The sequence below is a fragment of the Lonchura striata genome, chromosome 9 (assembly GCF_050655825.1).
Source record: "Lonchura striata isolate lonStrDom1 chromosome 9, ASM5065582v1, whole genome shotgun sequence".
Classification (NCBI taxonomy): Eukaryota; Metazoa; Chordata; class Aves; order Passeriformes; family Estrildidae; genus Lonchura; species Lonchura striata.
The window spans coordinates 19,186,357-19,202,758 of NC_140711.1; the positions used below are offsets into that span (position 1 = coordinate 19,186,357).

Sequence of the window (16,402 nt, forward strand, 5' to 3'; positions counted from 1 at the left end):
TGTCCTAAACCAGGACATCTCCATATCTAACTCCACTGATGCTTGTATTAAATCCCAGTAGTAAAACTGGGAGTTAGCATCCCAGGTGGAATTACATGATTTTTTATGCTACTTAGCATCTTAAGAGCTGTATTTTAGACTACAAGAACTTCCCTTGTAAAGGCTTTTCTCTCTCTGCCGTGTCATCTGCAACAGACTGTGTTATCCAGGTTGTTTTGCTCTGCTTTGCAATTCAGTCCTTGTGCCTGCTGGGTAGTTCATACTCATGTTTTATCCTAGAGAAGAGTCCTTGTATTGGAAAACAAGGCAATATGTGCTGCACTCAAGATGTAGCTACCACTGCTGGGATTCTGGAGAAAATCAGGAAGGTCTGGAAGCCAGCCAGTCTCTCCCTAGAGTTTATTTGGGATCTATCATTGACCTGTTGTGTGCTACCCTGCTGAATCACTGCTACAACCCCCTCCTGTCTTCAGAGCTCAGTTTCCTTTCCTGATCCCTTAGGAATAATCCATAATAATTCTTTGTAATCTGCAAGAGTCCACTACAAATGCAGGTTTAAGAGCTGTGAATACAGAGTCCAGGCATCTATGTCACAAGATGCAGCACACAGCTGGTACTCCTACATTAAAACCTATCTTGCAATACCTAGTACAGACATGAAGGGCTCAAGACTGCAAATGAACCTCTGAATGATGTGTGTAACAAGCATGAACCTCATCACTACAGAATACAAGCCTTCACCTTATATATTTCAAAAAAAAGAGAAGGAGCCTCTGAATTTTGTCATCATTCATGTATACATTTATTAAGCCAAAGGAGTTTGATCATGTCACAGAATGTTACTAGAGCACATGAGATCTTTTCTTTTCAACTTCACTAATAATGGTTATTAAGTACTTTTTATTTTTGCCTTTCAAGCTTAAAAAAATCACTCTTCCTGAATTCCCCATGAAAGGCTCTTTTTTTTTTCCTTTTATTTTCTTAAAATACAAAACAAATATTTCTCAGATATGTAAACAACCATCATGGAAATGACACTGCTCCTAAAGTTAACATTTTTGTTATGGATGTTCTGATAGATCTATGATATGTGGCATGCATTTCAGCTCAGTGACTCCTTCAGTGGAAGTTATTATTGTTATCATCACCTGTGCTGCAAAACTGGAGGCCTGGTCAGGGTTGAGGGCCTTCTGTGCAAGCTGCTGTACAAATACTTGGCTGAAAATGAGGTCCCTGGAAAGAAGGGCATTCACTGATGTGACTATAACCCTCTCTGCTCCATCTGCTCTGCAATGGAACTCAAGAGAAACTCCTTTCCAAGCTAACTATGGACTTCATGAAGGGAAGGGAAATGTCACTGCAGGGCAATCCTGACACCTGCAGTCCTGTGCGTAAAGCTGCTCACAGTTATGGGAATGCTCATATGAGTAAGAAACTCCTGTGGTGAAAGTCTGCAAGGTTGTGTCCCTGGGCCATTGAACTCCTTTGCAAGAAAGAATGTGAGAAAAGCAGACTGGTTCCTTTTCTCTAATGTTTCATCAGTATAATTCTAAGAGAGAAAGGGATGGGGTCAGTTGCTCAGTTTCAGCACCTTGAGCATTTTGAGTTCTGATCCTCAAGTTAAAGAAGTCTCTGCTCTGCCTTGGGCTACTGTGACCAGGCCTGGAAAAGTCAGTTGGACATTCTTTGTCATAAGGAAGCAGTGGTTTGCCATTAGAGCATGGAGGGATTCTGTTTTATGGTGTGAAGGCTGCATCCTAGGCAGGAATTGTGAAGATTGTGTTAGACCATCAGCAGAAATTATTCTGAAAACACTTCAGAGCAATTGCAGTTTAAATAATCATTATAGCTTCATATTTGACATGAAAAAAAGAAAGGATTACATGAAATAAATAGCAAAAACATCATTGTCCCTGCACAAACATAACATATTCCTGCCTATGAAACATCCCTTGCAAATTACGGCCTTTTAGGTTACGTCAGATATTTAAATGAACCCTTTAGAGCTAAAATACAGTACTCTGAAATGAGGTTAGAAAAATTTAAAAAGGACTAATGGAAAGTGTGTACAAAGCTCTCTTTAAAACAAATTTCCCACCTGGATAGCTTATGAATGTGAGGCCTCAGTAGACGTAGAGCCGGTCTGAGATGGCAGCGGGCATGTGGGTCATGATCTGCATGCGCAGCCACCAGTAGTAATCCATGGGGTGGTAGCGGGTGTAGGGGGCCGTGGAGGTGAGCGCGTGCTCCACGCTCTCGATGACCGGCGAGGTGTCCCTCGAGCCGCTGTTGCAGTACGACTCCATCTTGCTGACCTGCTCGTCGAAGTACTTCCTGCCGTAGTCCTTGCGCACGATCTCGGGGAGCTCGTCCCACATCTTGTCGGCGATGGCTTTGATGCGCTCGGGGCTGTACAGGTTGGTGCCGGCGATGAAGTTGCCGGGCTCCACGATGCTGACCATGACGCCCTGGGGCTGCATTTCGTAGCGCAGGCAGTCGGAGAAGGCTTCCACGCCGAACTTGGTGATGCAGTAGGGCGAGCGGGCGGGGCTGCCCATCCGCCCCATCATGCTGCTGATGTTCACCACGCGACCTAGGCAGAGGCCGGGCAGAGCACAGCTGAGCCGAGGTACCTGGCCTGGAGCAGGTACCTGGCACCACCACCCAACACATTCCTGAACATGCATCCCCCCACCTGCCCACTGCCTGGCAGACCTGCTCATGGCTCTGCCTGAGCAGTGCTGTCCTAGGCAATGGCTTTCAGGTTTGTGCTCCCTGGCTCATTCTACCTGAGGGAACGGGTACAGGCTGACACACAAAGCTTGGTGCTCTGGGGAACATAGGAAAGGCTGGATAGAGCCTCTGTGGGGGGAAACAGGATTGCTCAGCAGAAATTTGGACTGAGTCCAGAAAAGTGAAAGCAGGAGCAAGGAAAGCCTCTGGCACAAAATTTGAGCTTGTTTATTTGCAAACCAAAGGCCAGTGGTGACCTAGAGTTTCTGCTTCTCAAAACGGAATAGATTGCTCCTGTACTACCAATGGGCAGAACCACTTACATCCACTGCACTCTTCCATGTGACAACTGGGTTATGGCTCCAGGAACAGAGGCCTTTCTCCCTGCCAGAAGCCATCAATCTGGGCTGGGGAAAATGCTGGTAAGGGGCTGTGGAAGCTCTAGTCTAGGCAGAGGTTGGAGTTCTCTGTACTTTCTACCAGGGCTCATTGCTAAGTTGTTTTAGAAAGAGAACCTTTGACCTCAGAAGTGGATAACCTTCCATGGTGGAAGAGCTGCTCAGGCCACATCCAGCCCAAGTCTGCAGCACTGGGCAATATTGTTAATGCCTGCAGATGCCTCAAGAGTGAAAAATACTCTCATTTATTTGGGCAGTAGACCCTAGCACAGGAAAGCTTTCGCCTCTTTTGCTGAGACCCCTGCAAGCTCCAGGTCTGCAAGCCTTTGCTGTACAACCCCCTTTTTTCCTACATCACAGGCTCCCAGAGTAACAGTGCAAAATAACAATTTTCCTGCAAGAAGCTTTTTACACTGCTGCTGCCCACCCTGCCACAGCTGATTTTTATATAGCAGGGAGGAATGCTCCTGGCACTGTAATTTATTGTGAGCTGCAGTTTCTGAACAGGTAAAAGAAAATATAATGGATTAAATCTTGCGTGGGATCTTGCAAGAGAAGGCAGCACATATAGGAAAGAGAAATAACTGGTATTCCAGCCTGCTGCCTTGCTGTGTAACTCAGAGAGGTGAGGCCATCTGTGTGTCTGCTGGGGACCACATTCTATCTCTGAGCGCAGGAAGGTGTTGATATGTCGATGGTGCAGAGAGAAGTGCCATAGACCTTCTGGCCTCTAACACAGCAAGATGAGGCAGGATGAGGTGCCTGCTGCAGGGAGAGCCAGTCAGGAGGTCTGCCACTCACCCTTTGACCTCCGGATGAGTGGGAGGAAAGCCTTGGTGGTTCGCACGGTCCCCCACAGGTTCACTTCAGCTACCTCCATGTAGGTGTCCATGCTGGTGAATTCAACTTCCCCAAATGTGGAGATCCCAGCATTGTTAACCAGCCCCCAGAGCCCTACAAGACAAAAATCAAATACCATTAGTTGTGCTAGGTTATTGAACCACACAACAGAACTTTTTATTATGACTTGTGATGGGGAAGACCAGATAGAAGAGAGTCCAGAGTGCACTTCAGTCTCCTGAGAAAATATAACCACCAGGAAACATGCTGAGAAAAGTCTGAGAAAGGCTTCTGTCTGTTGTTTAGAAAAACTCACTTTTATCTGTTGACTGACTGTGTCCAGATCTGTGTTATCAGAACCCAGGAAAGGCAACTTCATCCTGGCCTGTGCTTGAGAATACAGAGCTAGAAAACTTAATTTATATAGAAGATCTGTATATAAAAATTAAATACAAAGAAAATCAAAAGAAATTGGCTTGCAAAATCCAAACCAAAACATTACTGATTGTTCTGCTTTAAAACAACCTTCTGTTGAATGTGGATATCCTTTAGGAGAAAAATGTACTTCAAAGGGTGGAAAGGTTTCAGAAATGTATGAGCAAAGGCAATTTTCACAGTACTGGAGCAGAATATGCTGCTCACCTCAGTAGAATGAAGTAACCAGGCTAAGAAAATCAGTACAGCTAGCCCCTGAACTCTAAATGGTAGTATCTACAATAGCATTAATGATGCCCAGCTAGCTTCATTGAAAATTCTTTGGAAAACCTCTCAATTTCCTTTGCCTTTTGAAAGAGTGGGGGACACATTTCCATTGTTAATTCCCAATCTTTGGGCATGAGGCAGGTTTTATGATAGAAAGGGAGTCACTATAAACTTCAGTTCACAGGAACAAAGTACTAATCCCAGAGCCTTGAACACCACTCTGGTTTTTGCCAATGTCCCTACAGGAGCTAGTGGAGAACAAAGCAGTTTATTTGTAGATGCTGTGTGAAGTGGGAAGCCCCTTTCTGATGCAGTACAATATTCAAACAGGCCATTTGCTCTGCCCTGCTGCTCCTCAAAGATTCATGTCCTTTGATCATGTGCTCAACTTTTGAAATACACCCTGACAATGCTCTCAGAGCTCAGCCAAGGAAGCTCCTGTCCCCTCTGTTGCCTCAGAACCCATTGCATACACCCACCTTTCTCAGGGTCCTTGAGGCTGTTTTGCACATGCTCCACTGCCCGGTCCATTTCTTTGCTGTCACAGACGTTGAGCTGGACAGTTCTCATTCGATCACTCTTCATGGCATCCAGCTCCTTGGAGCCACCCTCCCCCTTGTCCTAGAGGGGAAGAAAATGCTGGTTGTGATCTGGCTAAAGAGCCTGTGCAGAATATCAAACACCTACCAGCTATCAAATCAAGCAAAAGAGTGCACAGGGCAGTCACAGAATATTCAGGACAGTCCTGCAGCCCTAGGAAGAAGGGGAGCAGACAGGACTGGTCCTGCAGAACACCATTCCTCAAGCATCTCCATCTGACCATGAGTCCTGTACCAAGTCAGCTGGTACAAACTGCTTTAACCACCAAGAAAGCAGCCAGAGGCGGATCTCCTGCAGCAAGACACCCAGCAAGCACACCCTGCTCAGTACTAGCTCATGAGGCCAAGCTATGTCCCACTGATGCAGTGGTGGGAATGTGGTGCTATCCTCACTTGGACTGACATGGGGCACAGACACTCACTTGGGGGAGTTATGGTATAAAATGGCCAGCAAGGGGCTGCATATCTACATGGCATGTGCTTTGTGGTCACACTGGCAGCTTTGGGAGCAACAGCTCAAGATGAGAGACTGCTGTCCACTGCTCTCTCCCTTCAACTGATCTGTACACTGGTTTCCAGGCAGTGGAAGACATAACTACTGCCTCCAAAGGACTGCTACAGAGCCTGATACTGAAGAGCCTGGCCAGTCTGTTTGCTGCCAATTCACCCTGACATCTTCTCCAGCATCTTGGTCTCTTCTCTGCCTCCCCCTATCAACTTTTTCTCACTTTTATTTCCCATTTCTGTTCCCTTCTTCTCAGCTCAGAACAACAGTTTCCCCCAGCACACATTCCCTCACAGCTCAGTAAATTAACTGCAGCTAACCCCTGAGATACTTTCACACAGGCCAGACATTGCTGGCAACAGGGCTGCCATGCCCAGAGCTCATCCCTTTGCAGTGGTAAATTCTGGCCAGGGTGCTTCCAGGACACAGACACAGGATGGCAGGATGACACTGGGACTATACCTGAATCATTTCCATTGTTATAAGCTACTAGACTGTGCTGACCAATCCAGAGTACTTATGTAAAGGATGGTGAGATATAACTTTGAAAATGATCCTATTTTGAGAACATTCCTGTCTTTACTATAAGAAGCTCCTTCAGTATCATCCCTCATTAGAAGTCTGTTACTTCCATTTATCAGGATAGACATGGAACATATCCACAGGATCATCTGATATCTGCTCAGCTCTTCCTCCCCTACCGTTCAAACTTCTAGGTAGCCTCGCTCACTGTGTCTGCATCAGCAGGGAAGCATTAGAGTGCCCTTCACTCCTGACAAATAAGGGGTTTTGACTAGATAGCTGTTTTCCTCTGAGCTGGAACAGGCCAATACTTCATAGCAGGCCTGTTTCCTGACTGCTGAAAGACATTAGATTGCTCTGAACACCTGAAGCCACAGGCACTCTCTGACAGAGGTCAGCAGGCAGCTGTCAATGAGATGGAGCTTGTCTGCAGTCTGAGCCCTGGCTGCCCATATGTTCCTCAAGCGAGAGTTCCCTCCAGAGACCACATTTTGGATACCACATGAGGGTGGCCATATAACCTTGTCTCTGTGCCACCTGTCTTCCAAAAATCCTTGTCCCGGCTTCTCTCATTCCTGCGATTATATACTGTGCTCAGAGACATTTCACTAACGTAGCTACCTGACATCTCCTGTCTTCTCCTCTGTGCTTCCATATTCCATCACAGACTGTTAACACCAGTTAGTATTTGTCCTTAAGAGAGGGCATCTACTGCTCTCTCTTCCTAGGGAAGCACACTGACTACAGAAAGGAGTGGTTAGAAGTCTCATGCGCAGTTTGATGGTGGTGTTAGAGTGACTGAAAAGAGTTTGGTGCTAAGTTTATTGCTCACTCAAAAGCACTGTGGTGCCAAAGCAGTCTATATGGCAAAGCATTGGAAAGCATACAAGTGGCAAATGTGGGAATGCCATCAGGGAATCAGCAAATGCAAACATGCAAGTCTATTGAAAAAAAAAACCCATATTGCTAAAGGAAAGAAGGAGAGCGAGGCCCAGGTCCTTCTTTCCCTGATCCCAGTTCTATGAGGTGCAATAAAATCTCTGGGTTGCACCAGCCTTAGAGACCTCATAGCTCTGCTGGGAAGTCCACAGCATCTTCTTCCTCAACCCTGACAGGGTTGGCTCTGCAAGCCAGATCCCTCCTGCCCTCCCACCCACATGCAGCTGGATGCTTGGACAGAGACTCCTGGAGCTGGGATTCTGGCCAAGAATTGGACTCTGGATGTTAACCCACACCCACAAGGCCATTCCCTTGGCTTTCAGCAAGAGCAGATGGGAGATGTTTAAGTGGGACACCTGGTGTGTCCTGGCAGGGGATGCAGCCTGTCCCACAATCCCCAGGCCCATACACAGCAGTGAAAGGATCTTCTCGTGCTACAGCAGGAGACCAATACATCTCTGCTGCCAGCCCCAGGGCACACTGTCCTTGTGGCAAGTGGGCCCAGCTCTCACACATGGAAAAAGCACATGGCTGCCTTGTTTTCCTCTTTCCATGGTCCCTCTCTGGGGCTCCTGGGCTTTAGCTTGTATCTATTTCAGTGTGTCCTTGGTCTCTAACACCCTGTGGCTCTGAGCACTCCTGTGGAGCCCTGCAGTAGCCAGCCTGTGTGCCAGCATTTTCAGAGGACCTCTGCCTTCTCATTCCCCTGCAAGCTAAGCACGCAGAACAAAGCAAACAGGGGTTCCACCACACTCCTGACAGCAGAGACAAACATCACATATGTCCAATGGTAACAGATACAGATGGAAAAATACCTTCTTCATCTTGTGTCAGCTGGCTTCTCCATATATTTACCAAAGAGGTAAAATAAAACAGCTGCAGCATGAGCGTTCATTGGATCCAGTCTACCACTGTCTTTTGGCAATGCAGCATCAACACAACTCTCACATGAGTATATTTGCCACTGAAAACGTTAGGAAGTAACTGTGTGTGAAACAGTACACTATTAGCACAGATCCATCCTCGGGCTCCCCTCAGTCATGACTCTACACTCCTCTCTCACGTTTCCTTTAGTAAAATTACAGCCAGGTGCTCAGGATCTAGCCACTTTAGGAAATCTTTCCTAATAAAGAGTCAGCACTGCAGATACTTTTAATCTGCAGTTAAGGACATGGTATTCCTAAGAACTGTGCATGCCCTGAGGACACAGTGGCTCCCCAAGCAGAAGTCTGCTCCTGATGTGCAGGTGTGCTGTGAAAAACAAACCCATGGAAGCAACACTGAAGTTTCAGAGTAATTTCTTCTACATCAGGGCTAGGTCAAATATATCCAAGACAAAGATTACGTTCCTTATTTCTACCTCTACTTTTATCTAGCATCTAAAAACACCAAGCTTTTTCTGCTGTTAAAATCAGCATCAGCAATAATTATACTCTGATCAGAATTCTGCTTACGGTTTTGCTAAAGAAGCCTGTAGCACAGCAAAAAATCAGCTCAGTATCCTGGAGTTGTTTTGGTTCTACACAGAGTATAATGGCCTGAAGACACATGGGAGGCCACTCAGCTAACTAAGGAGCTTTGCATTTTCCAGTGTTTTCTAATGACAACTGCTGTTACCATTCTTGGCATTCTTGGCCACACAGATTTTGGAACATGGTGTGTGAATTCAGCTAAAGAAGCAGTATTTAATTACAGAGTTATACTGCAAAGCTTTCTGATGGTTTTTCTGTGAGGAAATTAATATTGATCAAAGTCTGAAAGACTTCTGGCATGCTGCTGCATGTCAACTTATGTTGAAATTGTCAGAGACCAAGATTTTCCACAAGCATGTATTCAGCAGAAAAAGTATTGAGGACAACAAAACCAGAAGGGAGGTTACAGTAACTGTTAGATATGTCCACTGAAAATTGTGCCTTTTTAGAAGCTCAGACAGAAGAAATGAAACCCATAAGTAACTTTGCAACTCTGCAGTTTTTGACTTCTGTCAACATAGAGATAGGCTATTAGTCTAAACAGTGTTTTTTTAGGTTTGCAGTGTTCTTATATTCTCTAATGTTGATCTTAAGTTACAAAAGCTGAGTAGAAATATCTATCAAAAAAGTACTTATCTACCCTCTGTCTTGAGCACTTTTAAGAGGCAGCAGTTTGTACCAAGTGTCCTGTTCCGCTGTGACGCCTGTAGAGGGAGCCCAGGTTAACAAATAAATCTTTGACCCAACACTGAGACACAAGACACGGAGCTATCGAGACAGACACCTATCTTGAAAAAATGCAGAAACAAACTACTAATTTAAGCAAAACCTAGTAATAATGAAAAAAAAAAAATACTAGTAGAAAGTCGGATAACATTGAAGAATACCTGGCAAATTCTCTTTAAATAGTATCACTATTCAAGATAAGTTTATAGTGATGAGTGAGCTAAAAGATTAGATCAAACTAGCTGACCCACCCCAGGATATCCTGAGGAGTAAGTTTGTTTCTGTTAGGAAACGGCCCTGGAGCCAAGAAAAGTTCAGTGGTTCATAAGGAGAGAGAGACTAAAACTCTCTCCTGTTCTCCATAACCACCAATGCTTTGCCACACCAAGCTGTTTGTGGCCTGATTCTTCTCTCATTTGCACTGGTAGGACTCCATCACCCCCACAACTATTTCAGGAGACCCTCAATACACACCATGGCATGGCTGTGCCCATGAATATAGAAAAATATGCTCAAAACACATGCCATAAAATCACTGGTGGTTTGGTGTATTTCAAAATTAACCAAATTAAGCCTTGCATAAATATATACCATCTGAGAGCAGAGCCAAAGGTCCAGACTACAGCCTGACATCAAAATTTGCTTATGATTAAGCCTATAAAATTAGATTTGGGCTTCCAGTTCATCAGACATGGAACAGACCACAATGTGGTCTTTTTCAAACATACTAGAATAAGAACCTCCCTAGATACCATTCAGTCCTGGTTCTGCTCTGTGAAATTCAAGCACCTATGTCTTTCCCTCTGGGGTACCAACCACCCTCTCCTTGGCAGAAAGCTGTGCAGAGTGGAGAGGGAAGACTGGAGTTGCTATGTGTCACTGCACATGCCACAGGTGAAGAACAGTTTTTGTTTTCCCTACCTTTTGCAGGCAGCCAGCATAAATAATGAAACCTTTGTCATGTAGGTGCTTGGCCAAGGCAAATCCAAATCCTGAGTCACAGCCTGTTATAAGCACAGCTCTGCTGCCAATCTGCAAAACAAACCAGAACAAAATGCACTGGAATTGAGTATTTGAAATCGGTGATTTGCAGCGCACAGAACAAGTCACATCCTTGGCCAGGAGGAGTCTGTTCAGGGATGTTCTCTACATTCACTGCCAGCTTCTGCTACTCAGTGCCTCCTGAACACAAGGAATGTCACATTTCATACCGAGTTCACTCCAGTGAGGCAGGATCACTGCCCTCCCAACATGGAGCAGTTCAGCACCTCTGGCACAGGCTTCCAAGGCAAACAGATCAAGCAAACCACCATGCTCTGGCAGTTCACATCCATCTTGAAATCTGAAAATATACCAGACAGTTCCCAAGATATATATTCCCTTCATCAGGAACTGTTCCTATATGCTCAAAGCAGGCAGGATTCCACTCCACAGTACATGTAGCCCATAGGGCATAGAGAAGACTGTTTGACTGCAGAAAGGATATAGTTTAATCTTTCTGACTGCTCACTTGTCTTTCTCTCTCTAGCACCTAAGCTCTCTAGAGCTGGGTTCTAAGAACTAAGAAGATTCAAGTGGGGTTAATATATGATATTAGGACCAGTAGGTAATCACTCCTTTTGTCTGGTTGGGCTTTTTTGGTCTTCCTATTTTTCCAACTTACAATTTAAATGGAAGTATATCTCCTTCCCTCTCCAAATTCCTTTTTCTAACCCAAAGACAGGCAGCAGTTAAATAATAAGCAGTTAAATAACAAGCTGAAATGGTGCATCAGACAGCCCAACAGCAACAATCGCACATCCAAGGTGCTGCTGTGGGTGTGATTACATAATAATTGCCTGCAATTCACTCTGACTCGTCTCTTTTAGCACACTATAAATTTGGCTTTCCCCAGCAAGCTCAAGAACTGATCAGGGTGGAAGTTGGATGGAAGCAGCAAAGGCTCCTCACACTGGAAGCCCAGCAGTGATGCAAGAATCACATCTGAGTTCCTCTGAAACTCATTTCCAGAGTTCCAGAGTTATGGAACAAGTTGTGCATACTCCAGCACTGCTACAGTGCTGAGTTCTGTGACACAAGACAGACAAGATGACAAAACACTCCCCTCTGTTTTGCCTGGCACTGCTCCTGGCAAGTCAGTATCTTCAAGGAGAGGGCTGCTAAAAAGGGCCACTCTCCAGATGAAGTAGTGAGGACACACTGATTTATTCACATGTCTTTAAACAACTACACCGCAGAAAGAGTGCTTTATTAAGAATTTGTCATGAAGGTCCTCTCCACTGCAAGGTGGAACATTTAATCTGCTGAGCGAGTTCCAAAAATAGTAAAAACACACTCATATGATTGTTTATTTCCATGCTTAGCAGCACATACTGTGCTACGTCAATGGAAGCTCGGTGCCAGGAAAGAATGTGGAGTATGCTCGAGAGGTCCAGCTTGGAGTCTTTCTAGCAAACTGGAAAGATGAGTTTGGTCACCAGGCTTCAGGGATTTTAAAACCCCAGCTCAGCAGAACCAGTTCCTGAAAACCACAGTCACACTCACCTGATCGACTTCATTTGCATAAGAGCGGCTGCCACATGGGGACAAGAGAGGGACGGAAAATCTCTGCACGGGCCTGTTAAAAAACCCAAAACCACAGAACAGTCAGATGTGGAATATCTTATCCATACTCTGCTGCAGCAACATACACATGGAAAAGGAATGCAGTGCTGCCTACATACATGATGTAGATTGTCACTTGGGAAGACAATCTAGTCTACACTGCTCCTTAGTCTGAGCCTGTGTATGACACATTTTTTTCTCCAAAGACCTTGATGCTATTTCCAGCTGCAGAAGCTGTCTGGGTACTACAAAGTATTCTAAAATAGCTCCTGGTCTGGAGGCACAGGGCTTCTTCTGCCCAGAAAACAGGCAGTGCAGTGTTTGCATTTTCAAATGCAACAACACCCTCACTTAAGATGTGCACAAAGTTGGGGTATGGGAAGTTATTAATTTGTCTGATGAAGGTATTCTGCTGTGGCTTTGTCTCTGACATCCAGCCTGAGGCTGAATTTCCTTGGATTTGTCTCACTCCTTTTACACACAGCTCTATCCTTATTTCATCCTGGATTACACTTCTTCCCCTGCAGTGTCTACCCATTAAATACACATAGATTTTACATCCCCTTTTTGCAACTGTTTAAGCTAAGAAACACTGTCTTTGAGCAATACCTGCCATGCAGATCTGAAGCTCCTCCGCATAGTATGTGTGACTCCCAGAAGAAAAAACATATTCACAAAGACAGACCAGAACAAAGGAACAATGCCTTCCAGGAAATGAGATTTCATTTAGAAAAACTATGTTACCCAGTAGCATCGCTCTGGCTTAAGTCTTGCCATCATTCATCAAAACTGAGCCTGAACACCAAATCAGAGTGACCCCAATCTCTGTCCTTGTCAGTCACCTCTCTGGACTTTATCAGCTTTTTCATTTTTGCTTTGGGCACTGACATTGCCCTACAGGAGCTTTCATCCTTCCCTTGGACTTGCTGTACTTCATCTACTCTCTGGCTCCTCCAACAACATCCATCGTTCCCAGAGCTGCTTTTCTAAGTCAATTTGCATAATCATTCACAATTATCTCCAGCTCAGACATCACAGGCTCTTCCACGGTGACCTGTGCTACACTGTACAGCAGCTTGCAGATTCTCTGGCTCTGAGCCATATCTCAGGAGATCAAGGGATCTGTGAAGGCAGAAGCTTTGAACTAGATGGGAAAGGAGATGACACATTCAGGCAGTGGTGTTCACCCACCTTCCTGAAACAGATTAGTTGTTTTTCTAACTTAGAGTGTCACAAGCCAAATCAGCTCTTGAAATAGCTATAGACAACTTAATTGCTGCAAAGGTCAGTGCCCAGGCAGTGTGTGTTAACATCACTGACCTGCAATCCTGGATTGAAACTCTTACCACAACACTTAGATTCTTGGTGTGTCAAAGTTCCCAGAAATGTTAATAACATTTCTTTTAGTTGAATAAACTTGGTTTTTAGTTTGTAGTGTAACGTTTGGTCCTGTTATTGAGTGCAGAGCACTCAATTCACAATAATTTGTAGAGAACACCTACTTGACATTCTGTCTTGATCTGAAGGCAATGGCAAAAGATGAACAGATGCTGGCTGCTGCTGAGCAGGAAAGTTGTCAGCAGGAAGAGCCAGGAAGTGATGTGAGCCCCCACACAGTACACTAACGTACCATAAGCCATTTTTATCATTCTGCATCATTAAATTCTAGAGACCACAACAGAGACTTTCAGAATGCACAGATGGTCCTCAAATTGAATTTGTCCTTGTAATCACGCATTGCCTTTTGTTCAGTTCCACCAAAAAAAGGAGTCCTCAGCTTGAAATTCAAGTATATAAACACTGCTTCAGTGCATTAAGACACTGGTATAGTGGCAGCACTGCCTTTCAATGAACAGCTGGATTTCCATTGCAGGTTTAGCAGCTTGTGGGGATTTGCAAATGCAATACAGTTTTGCCCTGAGTACAAGACACACAAAGCACAAATACACAGTAAGCAAACAGAAGACGGAAGAAAAAGAAACAAGAATATGCTGAAAATTCTTTCCTCAAGTCAACAAAACATCAGTTTGTAGTTTTAAGGCCACAGCAGATTCCTGCAGGTGAACTCTGGTGTATGTGGAGCAAATAAGAGATAAAAGACCTATGTCTGTTTGCACAGGAAATCTCTTAACAGCCTAGCTATCTCTAACACCCTGTTACCAGAGTCACCCTTGACTGTGATGATGTTGGACCTCTCTATCAGCAGCAGGAGAGCAACACTGGAGGTGGCAGCTCTTGTGCAACAGGCCATGAGCCCCTTCTAAATGGCTTATGTACAATTAGTGGTACACACCCTGCTGTTTGGGAACTCTGCTCTAAAACAAAGCCAGGCAAAGCACTCAACTTCCTCTGAATTTGGACTAATAGGGCTCCAATCATACAGCAATATAAATGTTGGAATTTTTTCAGAGCTAGGAATCAGAATTAGGCAATTTTCTGTTCATCTGCAGAAAAAAACAGCTTAATAACTCAGCCCACTTCTATTTCTCAGTAAAACCCTCCCTCTCAAATTTCTTATTTCATGGGATTTGCTGCCTCTTTAATCACAGGAAATCACAGAAATATATGACAGTTTCTTGAACTGAACCATGGCCTTGCTGATATTCATAAAAACCCTCTTGATGGATACTGAATCAATGCTTTTTTTAACTTTTTATCTGCAATGTGAAAAAAAACCCAAAACCAGTATGTTGTCAACCTCACCTTGCATATAGACTCCATCTCTGCTGTGCTCAGCTCAGTGACTGAGCCCTGGCATAGGTTGTCTAGGCAGGTTCTAGAGTACCCATTCCTGGAGATACTCAAAAGCCACCTGGACACAGCTCCAGGCAACAGCTCAGAGAGGCCCTGCTTTAGCAGGGTGGTTGGACCACATGACCTTCAGAAGTCCTTTCCAACCTCAACCACCTTGTGACTCTGTAAATAAACTGTCCCACTGATATCAATTGAGTCTTTGATGTGTGCTTTACTCAAGATGCACTCTTTCCTCTTTTCCACCAAGTTACTTACCTGAAGCCATTCCCCAGGTCCTTGAAATTCAGGGCTTTCACAGAGAAGTTCAAGAGAGGGCGGGACAGCTTGGTGGCCAACATGTTGTCAACTAGTACACGTCACCAAAAGCAAAACTATTCTTCCTTAGCTCTGCAACACAAGATAGCACCTCTGTTTTAGTTGCTCAATTATTTTGTAAGACATGCTGACTCCATGTATTTTAACAGGAAAATAAAGTCCAAAGGAATTCATCTTCTCCCCTTGCAGTCCCTCACACAGAGATAAATAGCTCAACCTTCAGGCACCCAAGATGCTTTTAAATATGGAAAAGCATTATAAGTAAACTACCAAGCAGGGAGACATTAAAAGAAAATGTCAATTTCTCTTCTGCAATGCATCTTTAACTTGTTTTTCTGAAACAGGTAAAAATTAAGGTACTCACTTGGAATATATTATTTCAAATGAGCTATAGGAAATAACTTTAAACAAAAATGTAATTTCAAGGCACAGGTGATGTTATGCTACATGTTTCCAAAACAATCCTTGACTTTATAGCTAGTACAGCCACGCAGTTAAAAATACATTTTTTGGTAATTAAGTAGCTGGTGATGCTGGACTAAGCACAAGGAACCACCAATAAACTCAATACTGAGTGAAAACATCTCAAAAATGAGACTTTGGTATGGAAAGTCAACTTCAATCATATTTATCTTGGATAAAACTAACCCAAGGCACATAAAACATCTCCCAGTCCCTTTTACTGAAGCTGAGAAACGGTAAATAATGGTCAGGGGCGGTTTGCATCTCTGCCGAAGGCTGGGCCGCCACCGCGGCAGCTTCGGGGCCTGCTGGAAACCAGGCCTGGGCTGAAAAACAGTGAAATTACCGCAGAAAGAGCAGCGGTAGGCACCGAGATGGAGAGGGAGGGAGCAGACAGGGCTCAGGAGGCTCGCCTAATCCTCAGAAATCCCGGCGGTTTGATCCAATTCGGGAGTGCGGCCGGCGTCCCCGCGGGTTTTGGTGAGGTTTCCAGGGAGGGGGCGAGGCCGGCGATCCGCTGCAGGTCCCGCTGGCCCGGCCCCTCTCCGGGACGCGGCTGCCGCGGGCCCGGACGCGCTCACGGCCCGGCCGAGGCAGCGGGGGCGCGGCCGCCCAGGCTCGTGGCGGCCGCGGGAGAGGCCGCGTGGAGATGCCCGCGCCCCCCAGGGCCAAGGTCGCCGTGCGAGCCGGCTGCCAGAGCTCCAGGGACCCTCCAGGGACCCACCCCGGCCCGGCCCGCCCCGCGCGTTACCTGCAGCCGGCGGGTGCCGGGCGCTGCCGCCGTTTGAATGAGGCTGGGCCCGGGCCGCGGTGCCGGGCGCGGCGGGAGGC

At 45.4% G+C, this 16,402-nt stretch overlaps 1 protein-coding gene across 2 annotated transcripts; it reads right to left on the minus strand.

The window, feature by feature from the left end:
- Window positions 1–778: 778 nt before the first annotated feature.
- On the minus strand, window positions 779–16,383 carry BDH1 (3-hydroxybutyrate dehydrogenase 1). Of its 2 annotated transcripts, none has more exons than XM_021536883.3 (7): window positions 16,323–16,383; window positions 15,050–15,181; window positions 11,981–12,053; window positions 10,358–10,468; window positions 5,153–5,294; window positions 3,933–4,085; window positions 779–2,593 (listed from the first exon to the last, which is right to left on the minus strand). In XM_021536883.3, exons 2-7 carry the CDS (start codon window positions 15,130–15,132, stop codon window positions 2,124–2,126), a joined length of 1,032 nt encoding a protein of 343 aa, XP_021392558.3. In that variant the 5' UTR covers window positions 15,133–15,181; window positions 16,323–16,383; the 3' UTR covers window positions 779–2,123. The 2 variants fall into 2 exon arrangements, with proteins under 2 accessions (XP_021392558.3, XP_085443867.1); XM_085587741.1 differs by having other exon boundaries at window positions 15,918–16,383.
- Between the last annotated feature and the right edge of the window lie 19 nt (window positions 16,384–16,402).

Coding starts and splice junctions, on each gene's coding strand:
- BDH1 (XM_021536883.3), bottom strand. CDS start 15,132: ATGTTGGCCACCAAGCTGTCCCGCCCTCTCTTGAACTTCTCTGTGAAA. Junction 10,469..11,980: donor ATGCAAATGAAGTCGATCAG/GTGAGTGTGACT, acceptor TTTGTTTTGCAG/ATTGGCAGCAGAGCTGTGCT. Junction 5,295..10,357: donor ATGCTGGCTGCCTGCAAAAG/GTAGGGAAAACA, acceptor CTTCCCCTCTAG/GACAAGGGGGAGGGTGGCTC.